A 12,019-nucleotide genomic window follows, 5' to 3' on the forward strand; every position below is an offset into this window, starting at 1 on the left:
TCCGCTCCTTGTCCTCTCAGCTCCCTCTCGCCGTCAGTCCTATAAGCAGTCGGGTGAATCCGGACGTAGTGCCCGGGGCCGTGGGTTTATTTTACCCGGGAATCGGAATAGGACACCGACGAACTCTCCCAGGTAGGTACACGCACTCCTACCAGCCGTGCACGCGCTTTGTCCGAAAAGGGGAAAGAATTCGAAATTGGAAATGAAAGTAAATAGTCGGCTCTCGCGGATGCTGCTGCTTCTGCTGGATGGATGAGAGGATGGAGGAGAAGAAACCAAGACAATGCTCCGTCTCCGTGGGGGTGGAAATTAGTGCTGACGCCGCTAATTGCTTTTTAAATTGGCGGAGGGGGGAAGCTCGCGAGCTGGAGGGTTTCTCCTGCGCCCCATCTGCCGCGGTGACAACTCTCCAATGTTTATAATCCGATTAGAAAATGGATGAGCCGCTCGGTAAAGTGAGCGCTCTCCACACACTCCTGAACGTAAACAGCGTGTGTTTTGTTTTCGGGCTCGTGGTCTGTGGTGACATCCTGACCCGCTCTGCGTCACAGCGCGCAGAGTTCTGGGTTCCTGCAAAGTGCTCACTTCATCCAACACTTTGCAGCAGCAGCAGCAGCAGCAGCAGCAGCATCCTCTCCTCTTCTCCTCTCCTCTCCTCTGTCCACTCTCACGCCCTCTCTCCGTCTTGACTTCCAGAAGATGTTCCTCTCTCTGCTCCTACCGGCCGTGGCTCTCTTGCTGAGCGGAGAAACGACGGTCTCCGGGGACAGTAACGACAAATGGCTGAGCACCGTGGCTCAATTCAACAAGGACAGGTCCTGGAACCGATTCAGAGACGTGAGTTGCGCTGAGCGACACAACATCCACAGCCAAAAGGGACATTATAATTAGCTTCATAGTGTGTTTTTGTGTGTGTGTCCGTGTGCGTGTGTCTGTGACGGTGTGGGAGCGCACTACGCCCTTGCTACAGCACCCTGTGAGTACTTGAGCACTTGCCAGCAGGCTTAATCCACCTTGTAGAAACTCTGCAGGCTCTAACCCTGGTGGAAACAAAGTCAGACTCAGAGAATCAAGTCTCCGCATGAGATGGAAAATGTTTTTCTAATGATTTGAGTTTGGCTTTTTTTCTGATTATTGATTCTATCTATTTGAGTCAGGTTTTTGGTGTTCCTACTTTTAAGCCTGCAGTACTTTGTGATCTTTTTGAAAAGGAATGAACATGTTAATCTACATATCTGCTATATCTGGAGGTATGTGTGTAGTTCACCAAGGCCAGTTTCTTCAGTTGAATGTGAACCAGCATGGCTCCATGTGCAGTTAGATGCAAACAGATTCATTTATGAACAACTCTGTATAAATTGCCTGGATTGATTGACCCAGTTTCGGTTTATGCTTTGAAACTCAGCCTTTGAGACTCGGGTTTTCACTGTTGAAACGATTAAATGCTCTTATGAATCACTTTAAGCCTTGACCGAAGAATGACTTGAAGAATAAAGTATCTGCTTTAGAGGAGGAAACTCTAATTCATCAGTGCTGCAGTGGTACTGGAACACAGAATCAGCCTGTTGCTGCAGCCTCATTGTTTAAACCCCACACAGCTGTGAATTTTTGTAGAGATCCTCAGGTTTTCCCGAGTCTCACTCTGTGTTTTGAGGAAAGGTGTTTAAAATGCTGCACAGAGTATTTCCATTTGCAGGAACAGTGCAGCCATAAAACCATTCTGTCATGGGTTGAATATTTCACTCTGTGTAAACATCATACAGATTTAATAAAGACCTGGGGAAAACTTTGAGGTGCTCCTTGACGATGTGACCTACTTTAAGATGTTCCACGTGTGGTGTGTTGCTACGTTAGCGACATTAGTCTTAGCTATTACCATTCTAGCAGAAACATTGCATGGACTCCGTCAAGCTCATTAAGAAATATCTTCTGACGTGGAAGACGTCTGTTTTTCTTCTATTTCTATCACTTTTTGCCTTTTATTTAAAACCTGCTAGCTGCAAGTCTTCGTAGGGTCCATTCTGTCCATTAGAAGTAGCACTGCAGAGGGGACGTAGAATAACCTCTCATTGTTGTCATTGCAGCATTGGCTGAAGCTCCTGGCAAGAGACCATCACAACTAAATTAAATGAACTGTTTTCCTTTATTCCAACATGTCATGAAGATGACGACTTAGATAGTCTCTATTTTAGAATAAAGGACTAGATGGTGAATATCTCTTTTCCATATGAAGGTCGGTGTAGGTTACAAACTACCTGAGTGGCATTAGCCTAAATGTCTGCTGATATCTTCCTACAAGATCCAACTCAGGGGCCGTCGGAAAGGCTAACATCCACTAGCATAGCCACTTACTGTGGACTTTTATGAATTGAACATTTGCATAGGGATTTAGAGTAGATTTCAAAATATTGATTGATTTTGTGTATATATCGATATAGCCTAAAAATATTGAGATATTTGTTCCAGGCCATATCGCCCAGCCCTACCATGATGCCTTCATTCACTAAACTTTCTCCAATTTATTATCTAGTCTAACCAGTTGTTTACAGGCCCATGCTGACAGTTGTGTTACCACTAGCATTGCATTTGATATCGTTCTCCTAACAATACGATGTCTTTTGTTGCATGCTAACGTATTCGCCAGGGATTTCACTAAACAGGCTAGCGTCAGCCTCATTAGCAGAACTGATCTTCCCTATACAGCACTGAAGTCATGATTTGAAAGCTAGTATTAGTCATCTCTCTACACACTTGGCCAGGGCTTGACTACCTGCAGTGTGTGTGAGTGGGAGTGAGTGTGTGTGTGTGTGTGAGTGTGTGCGTGTGGTTGTGCTGTCCACTCTTTACTCCTCTTCGTGGTCTGCTGTGCAAATGAAACTCATTAACAGGAAACTGTCAGTGGAGGACGGAGGACAGGAGCGGAGTGGAGGGAGGTGGGAGGAGGAGCAATAGATAGAGGGAAAGGTGGTGACATTTATGTTTAATATTTCAAGCCATGCTACCAACCAAACGCGGTTGCTTCTGTTGTGTGTGTGTGTTGTTTGCCCTATCACACAGGGAAACCCGCTGGTCGTAATTTGTCTGCTGAGACGTTTGCTGTCTTTTGTCCCACTGTGTCTTTTTTTCCCTATGCCAACCTTTCCCTGTTATTTCTTTCCTCGTCTCTCCGGTGCCACACAGTTTAATAACACAGATAGCTCAACCTTAGATTAGGAAAATATGTCTCTGTATCAATATCAAACAGGGAAACTGTTCTTGCAACCAGCTTAATTTGATGAGTCAGTTAAAGCGTGATCTTGATGTACTGCCAGTTTGATCATGATGTGTTCAAAGCCACATTCAAACTGGAATATTTAGTTTTCTTAAATTAGAAAAGATATCGGGAAGTCGTTGGCCAACAGGGAAAAATGGTGGTCATACTAATTTCATTTCAAGAGCTGATCGAGACATTTGGTGACCAGTGTCGAGCAGTTTCAGACAAAGTTACGTCCGATAATGTGACTGCTGCTCTGATCCACATTTAGTATTTTAGAAATGTAAATTAGTATCAGTGTCATCATTATTGGTTTTCACGTAGGGATGGAAAACCTTCCAGTTTCATGGTTTCGATGTCTGACAGTTATTAGTAACGTTTCTCTTTAGTTGGTTGGTACAGTAACAGCAAGGACTGCTAGTGCTCTGTCCATAGCTAGCAGCTGTTAGCATCCACTTTCCACCTGACATCAGTTTTGTTGACATATGGTTGTTTAATTCTTACATGCATGTAATCTTGTCTTAATAGTTGTTTTTATACGTATATTTCATTTGATTATTTAAGGTTTAATTTAAACCTGCATTTCGGGAAGTTTTCATCGTAAGGCCTCCCTTCTTTAATGTTAATGTTGCATATTTGATATGGTGTTGGTGCTATATTATTATTTTTTTTGATAGTAAATATAGTATTTAAATATTAAACTTGCGAAAATTTGTTCATTTTGTGATTCAGTACTTTTGAACATTTTCGGCATGGTCGTAAAACACAGCGGTAATACTCATCATGATATTTTTGGTTACTGTAACCGTGGAACGAAATTTCTCACTCTTTCATCTCTATCATCATCTGAGTGATTTGATGACGTAGTTTAAATCCTTTATTCTCCTCCACAAATATATGAAGTACAGTAGTAGCGACAAACAACAGCCCCGCCCCCTCCTGGCCCTCCTCACCGAGTCATGAACTCCACGTTTTCTTCTCTTTTCCTCTTTCTTATTTTGTTCCACTGTTGCCTCTGAGCAGCGAATGACCCTGTGCTTCCTCAACCATGGCCCCTCTCCATCTCCTCCTCTCGCTCCCTTTGCCCTCACCCATGTCTCCTCCTCTCTGCTGCTCGCCTCTGCCTGCCATGTTTCACTTCGCATCCCTGCTGATGAGCCACTTGCTCCCTCCTGCATAATGTATGAGCGTCCGTATGTTGGCAGGGGAGCCGGGGCAATAGTTTAGCCGTCAGAGTTCAGGTGGCCTCATCTAGAAAACATGAGGAAAAATGAGATGTGATTTATATGTTTATCCATATTTTCTAGTAAGTGAGCTTTAATGCGTTGGGACATTAGTGCAATGCAGATTGATGCAGTTTTATTCTACCTCGACTGAGGAAGGTCTGCAGCTGAAATTGAAACAATCCTCTCAGTTTAAAAATAATAAAGCCAATGTCTTTGTCTGTATTTGCTTATATACTAACTGCAGGTGAATTCCAGTGTGGACACATTTCTTGTATTATATGACACACTATATTGGAGTCACATTGAATTGCATGGACAGGTTTGCTGGTTGAGCTGGTCCAATTGTTTACTCCCCACGCCGCTGTGTAAATGTCTGTGTATAATTAGCTGAGTTGTCTTAGCAGAAAAGAGGTTTATCTTGGTTTCTAGCGCAGTGCCTTTGTTTCCGTAATGCTTGGTGAATGGCTCGGAGCCGGCTCAGCGTGTCTGTGGATATCGTAATGTTTACGACCAATTAAATTGTTTCTTAATCCTGAAAAATTTGCTACACCACATTTGTTTCCCATTTGCCAAATCACTTGTGATTTATGCGAGCGGTATTTCAGTTTTACCTAGGATGCAATCACCATTTAAACTTTCATGAGCTTTCGTGGATTTAAAATGCAACTGAAGAAACACACACACACACACACACACACACACACACACACACACACACACACACACACACACACACACACACACACACACACGCACACACACACACACACTCGCACACACACATACACATACACGCATTTGTATGCAGCAGTGAGTTTGAAAGTGTTTTTGTTTCAGACACAGGTCAACTCTTGTTGTGAGGCCGTAGCTGCTTCGTGTTGTCGGCTACATCAAAGTTTTCCGGTCTTGACAGAAGTGGATATGAGGCTCCAGCTGGAGCACGGATACAAGTACCTTCATGGGGAATAACACAACATCTTAATAAGATATCTAATCTCACAGGGCCGCACACTGACCCTCATAGCATGGAGCTCCAGTTCATTGTCTCCGGTTCTCTGAAGACCACTTTCTTAAGTGTTCTTCGTGGATAGTTATGGCCCTCCACTGTTTCTTAATGATGTTTTTATAACAGTGTGTCAGAATGGCCGACCTCAATCCCCTATGCCCTCTGCAGCCAGTAGAGGAAACACTGTATTATGATTAGGAACTAAACAATTTTTTATCACTGCAGAGTTTGTGGAAAGGTAAAGTCATAACATTTGAGTGATGTAACAGTACAACACCAGTATCATTTTCTGAGTGTATAATTGTGGAAAAGCTGTTTCCACTCCTCTCTGTCCCTTGTTTGTTTTTCTTAAAGGAAGCTTTTCCCTCTTTCCATCCTCCTTCTCCTGCTCTTCCTCTCTTTTCCTTCTTAAATCCCATCTTATTTCCTGTTTTCACGCTGTGAAGTGAACAAAATCGGATCATTTCCTCGTGTGTTTTGTGGAAATACATGTTATCGCCAGGGTGTCTATTCATTCGCTGGTGATCCTGTTGGCACGTCGAAAATCTTAGGAGGATGAAAACTGCTGTATGTGTGTGTTGTGTGTATGCAGAGGCCTGTGTCAGCTCTGTCTCATGGTAAGAATTATATGTTGTCATCTTTTATCGGAAGCTTTTTCCTTTCGGAGACAACGGTCTCTCTGGGGCGGCAAGTCACACAAACCCCAGAACTCTGCATGTGTGTGTGTATGTTCAATCCTTTCTAGGTGATACTACGTGGTCTTCACCATCTGCACTGACGCTGTTATTTTCACTTCAAAGGTGGTTGGTCGGGTCGCTTGTACCACATGTTTTCCCATCTATAAAGGAAATGCTTTTGCTGACGGTGCATGTTCTTTCTCAGCTCCACTCCACCTCACAGTATAAGCTTTCACACCTGGGAGCTTCCAACTGCATCCAAATTAACTGGCGGTCTTCTGCTATATCTGTGTGTCTGTCTGTGTGTTTTTCTGTCTGTGTGTGTGTGTCTGTCTGTTCTGATTGGTTGGTTGTACAGTTGAGGGGGAAGGGTGGGTTGCGGTTTAGAGAAGCAGCTTAGACAAGACGAACCCTGGAGTCACCTTCGTCTACAGACACACACACACAGCACACATACAGTATACAGTTAAGACTTGACCAGACAGCCATCAGTCTTACTTACAATTCTTCTCCCTTTATACCTCCTATTCAACCCTTTTTTTTAATCGCCTCTTCTTTTTTCTGACTCTTTCATCTCTCATTGTATACCTAATGAAAAAGTGCCCTTCAAAATAAACCTCTCTCACGCTGTCTGCTCCTTTCATCCCTTTTGTCTTTTGCATGCTCTCCTCCTGCCGGCACATTTCTCACTGGGCTATTGATTTCAAACGAGAAAATGCTGATTCTAATCTCTGCGCTGAAGGATTGTGGTTGTATGTGTGAAGAGGGACAAGGGCTTTTTTCTGTGTCAGGTGGTTCTCTTTAAACGGTGAATTGAAAAATGTTCACATCTCTTTGCTGCTTTCTCTCCATGTGTATATGCTCACACTAGTACACACACACACACACTAGTACACACACACACACAAACACACTTATACACACACACACAGACACACAGCTGCCCATTCACCCAGAGGCTCTTGCAGGGATCGATCAGTAAATTTACAGGGCCTGGTAACCCTGATTGGAGCCTTGATATAATCAATGAGAGTGTGAAAAGGCAGGAAGACCCACGCCAACACACACACAAGCGCGCACACAAACACACTAGAGGACAATTTGGTTGCAGGGTAGACAAAGGTCAATGTCTCCTATGACCAGGATGAATATGTTTTGTGCGTGTGTGTGCGAGCCTGTGTGTGTGTGTGTGTGTTTGTTTGGCAGCCAGAGAATTGTAATTTTGGCTGACGATAGGGAAATGGGAAAGGAAAAAAAGAGAGATTTAAGAGAAGGGAGGAAGAGGAGGAGCTTTAATGTGAAGTCCATAGAGACTGTGGACAGAACAGATAGACGGATGGAGAAATGTCGACTCCATCATCAGTGTGTGAGTGTTTCAGCCAGCTCTGTCATGTCAGCCCCTGCACACTCCCTACTCTCTCTCTCTCTGTGGGGAGAGTATTTGTATTAAATTGTCCAGTACATAAATTGTCCTGCTCAGCTGTCGATCCTTTTGAAGAGATGCTGTTGGATTTTGTTCTGCTAAGACGCAGAAACCAACAATGGTCCTGAGAGCTCAACGCATGGCAGCTGATGAATCCACATTTAAATACCGTCACAAGCAAGCAAATTAAGAAAACACCCTAAATTTGCACCACATTCACCAAAAGAATGCTGCAAGGTAAAACACAAGTTAATTCACAGAAAAACAACAAAATCAAGAAACAACGGCTACAGAATCACTGCGGGAATAATGTTTGAATGGTACAATAACATTGTTTAATCTTATTGAATCACCATGGCAACAAAAAGCATGTATTCTCCTATGTATTTGGTTGTGTGTCCAGGCATATGCTGTCAAGTTAATGAGTTTTTTGTTTGCTTCTGTTTTGACTATTTGCAAAGAAATATCAGTTTCAGTGAATTGAGCTCTCTGAAAACCTACCTTTTACTTATCACTATACTGTATCTGAACATCATTGCATTGCAGTGGTCAAGCATATTCTTGAAAAACATACTCGATTACTATTAGTACTAAATTGCAACATGACAAATTATTGTGACTAAAGAAGGCTTCAGAAACCTACAGATGGTGAGATGACATATGCTATCACATCATTTAATGTGTTTGAGATTTGCCCATTAGTTGAGATGTTCTCACATTTTATCTGATATTCAGGATGTGTTAGATCATTACTGTAAATATTGTAAATCAGCGAGTAAACAAGTTGTTCACAGCAATATCAGTCTTTTAGCCACAGTGGCACAGACAGATCACATATCACCTATTCCTTTCCTATACACAGTATTCTCTGTTCATCTATTAGGATATTTTGTTAATGATAAACTAGCACATACTATATTCAACATATACTGTACCTGCTTTGGGGCTACAACTAATGATCGATCCATTATTGATTAATATGATGACTTTCTTACCAATAATTTGATCATCATTTCATCCACAATATGTCGAAAAATATTGATAATGAGCTCAGGGTGACGTGTACAGGATTCTTTATTTGTCCCAATAACTGTCTGGAACCTGCACCGAAAGTAAATGTCTGTCAATCATCATGGATTAAACGATTAATCATTGCAGCAGAGTCACTCTAAATTTAATTTGCAGGTTTTATGTGCCATTACGCTGCACGTGGTTTTGATCCATATGGCTTCAAGCTGTCCTCGCTGTGTTTACACCATATTTCATCTTCATGGATGTCTGCCACCGTTGTTAGAAAATCTATTTATACTAATGACAGGCAGCGAGCTTTCTGCCAACATATGTCAATAATGTAGGATTTGAGCTTGTGTCTGTAGCAGCTGGTTTTCAAGGAAGGGGGAGGAAAATATGTGTGAAGAAAACGGCAAAGTATTACATTATTTATAGCATGTTTTGTGCCTTGAAATATAGATGGATGTAATCATTTTGTATGTATTTGTTGTTTGTTTTGAGCCGTCCTCCCCACAGTGCGCAGGGTCTCCTGTGTGATCAGATGTTTCCTCCGGGGTTTTGGCTCCTTCCACTTCTCTCCATATGCCAGGGCTGGATTTGTCTTCCCCTAATCAGGTTTATAAGTTGAATCTATGAGTGGAGATGAGCCATAGCAGCCTTATTTGCCTGCTTGTTGGGCTGCCAAATGTAAAGTCCCTGTACTGTTGGCACACACAAAGTATTGTTGTGCTGGGAGTGTGAGGTCTTGGGGAGGGTTTCTGGCTCATCTGAAAGTAAAGCTCATGTATTTATTCAGCAATGAAGATAAACTCTCTAACTGCAATATCGAGAGGAAAGAGTGCAGGCCATATTTTTTGGGAGTGTAGACTAATATCTTAGGGATGTAGATGCCATGATATGATTTATTTTACTGCAAGAAAGGATTAGTGGGGCTTATAATTCAGTGAACATAGAGCTGGGACATGCAAAAAAATGTTTTTTCTTTTTTTATTGTTATCACATCTTTTGATTCTTCTGGCTAAATTTTAACATCAGCTTGCTAACATGGTTACGATGTGAACATGCTAATGTTTAGCACGTATACCGTTAAATATGTGTAAGTGTGCCCAGTCTAAGTTAATGTGCTCAGTTTTAAATCCGTTATATTGCTCCATCATTGTCTGATCGGTCCACTCGCCTCCCGTCATGTGATTAGACGCCACTTCTCTATGAGGTGACTCTGCTCTGCAGGTCGGAGCAAACACCTTCTCTTTAGAATTAAAGCGTTCGACTCAAGTTCTCACAAGTTTTTCACAAGTTTGGGTTTGTTTTATGATGAATATGGGGGCTTCTGCTGATGCACAAAGGATCAGGTTGGTTGTCTGTAGAAAAATGAATAGATGATGGGGCTTTCTACAACTTTAAAGTATTGGATAAAATATTCAGCAAATTATGATGTTAGATTCAAAGTCAGGAAAAATAATTAATCCTTTGGGCACCTTTGAGGTCTGTGCCAATTCTCATCACAACCCACTCAATAGCTGTCAATACAGTTTGCTCTGAACAAGATGGTGCCCCTAGCAGTAAAGTCAAGAGATTACCAACATAACCAGGACTTCTCCATAATGATGACTGGGATGTATTCAAAACTGGATAGAATTCCATTCAATGATTGATAAACTACAACATTCATGCGCTGCCTTTCATTCATCCTTCCTCTCTTTGATTAAAGTTGAATAAGTTGATAAGTAGTCAAGGCAGCTATTAGTGTGTCAACTGTTAGTGTGTTAATTCAAACAGTTCTTTCAAACAAGAACTAGTCATTGCTTGCTCTCTATTGAGAAAACTGAACACAAGGACAGAACTAGACACACACTGGACATTGTAAAAAGTAATGGTTACTCAATATAAATGTGGACATGAGGTATAATCAGATATTTATTGGTGTTGTTAATTTTTTTCCGGTTCCAATAGTCGTTCCATTCCCATTGCCTCCACACTCTGGACCTCCGTTTTGCTGGTTTCGCTGCCATGTAATGAGGTTATATCTTTTGATTTATAAAGCAGCTTTGTGTTGTGATTGATTACATGCGTCTGCCTCTGCTTGTTCCCTGTAATCAAAGCAGTTGTTATTGAGATGATGGACGCGGTCATCGCTTCATGCCCACGGGGATAGCCGATGCAGATGATCATACGAACAGCATTCAATTTACACATTGTGCTTCGTCATAAATGACCTGGCCACGCATTTTGTTTTGGAGGCAGCTTAATCAATGATGTAATGCTGCTGATTCTATTTACAAGCGGGCCCTCTTGCTCCCATCACATGGGAAAAGTAGCCTCCCCAGCCCAGAGTGTCACCATGTGAAATAAATCATGGGCAGTCTGGTTCTCTTTTTCACACCTCTCCAGCCCTCCTTTCCATCAGTGTCAGCATATCTTCCCTCCCCCTTCTTTTCCCTCTCCTTCTCTCACTCTGATGTTTATGGTCTCTAAAACCATGTCAGATTGAATTCGTCATTATCTCATTTTCCCCCTGAGGGCAGATATACAGTTACTGTTTGTGTGTGTGTGTGGGTTTGAGAGATGTCTTGTCGGCTTCAATAATTCAGGAGGTTTTTGCTACTGCAGCTTATGTGAGGCTCCTGGGAGAGACGGAGACAGTGATGAAGGGAGAGAGGGGGGGGGGGGGGAAAGGGGAGGGAGAGATTGACACAAAGATGTGTCAGATCTGTTCCATGTAACTTTTAGTGCCTTTCCATATTCCTTGCTGCATCATTTTGTCATTGTCTGCAGTTGAGTTACTCCCCTGTTGCCCTCTTGTGTACGACATTCAAACATCGGGAAATTGTTGGTAATGGCAACGAATAGCTGAGCCCTGAGGGAATACAGCATATACACCCATAGGCCTATTGATGAGGGATCCCAAGTTTTTATCAACTATTCTGAGGTACACATTATTGGCAGTGGTGTGTCACTAAAGACTAAAAATATCAACCTGCTGGTGGCGGTGGAATAATAATCAAAGAATTAATATAGGTCAGTTATTTTTTAGTGACAGAACTGCATTGTATTCACTGTTCAGTTTGCTCATCTCATGAGCACATGGGGAGTTTGTCCACGGTGGTGCCAGTGCAGAGCTGCTATGTGACGTTTCTAGTATATCAACTGTCTTTCTTTGAATAAAAGTAGCCTATATTCTAAATGCTAGGATTCTACTATATTAAGCAATGCATGTTCCGGTCCTACAATAACAACAAAAACCTTGTTTAATCAAATAAATAGATTCAGTAAACCAAAACGCTAGAGTGCTTTCCTTTAAAACGGGTACAGGAATGTTTTGAAATATTCAGGTGGCACTGTAGCTGTTACTGGGAAGGAAGCAGGCTGTGATAAAAGCTAACCCAGTTTGGGGCTGAGAGAGTGAGGAAAGAGATGCATCAA

The 12,019-nt window shown here is 42.2% G+C and overlaps 1 protein-coding gene across 1 annotated transcript in view; it reads left to right on the plus strand.

Annotated features, from left to right (window-relative positions):
- The first annotated feature begins 434 nt into the window (after positions 1-434).
- spock1 (SPARC (osteonectin), cwcv and kazal like domains proteoglycan 1) overlaps positions 435-12,019 on the plus strand; it is a 90,876-nt gene continuing 79,291 nt past the window's right edge. The window contains exons 1-2 of the mRNA XM_061079174.1: positions 435-482; positions 697-837. Of these exons, the coding sequence (XP_060935157.1) occupies positions 435-482; positions 697-837 (189 nt within the window). The remainder of the gene's footprint in view (positions 483-696; positions 838-12,019) is intronic.

This window comes from Limanda limanda, chromosome 10 (assembly GCF_963576545.1).
Source record: "Limanda limanda chromosome 10, fLimLim1.1, whole genome shotgun sequence".
In the NCBI taxonomy this organism is placed as follows: domain Eukaryota; kingdom Metazoa; phylum Chordata; class Actinopteri; order Pleuronectiformes; family Pleuronectidae; genus Limanda; species Limanda limanda.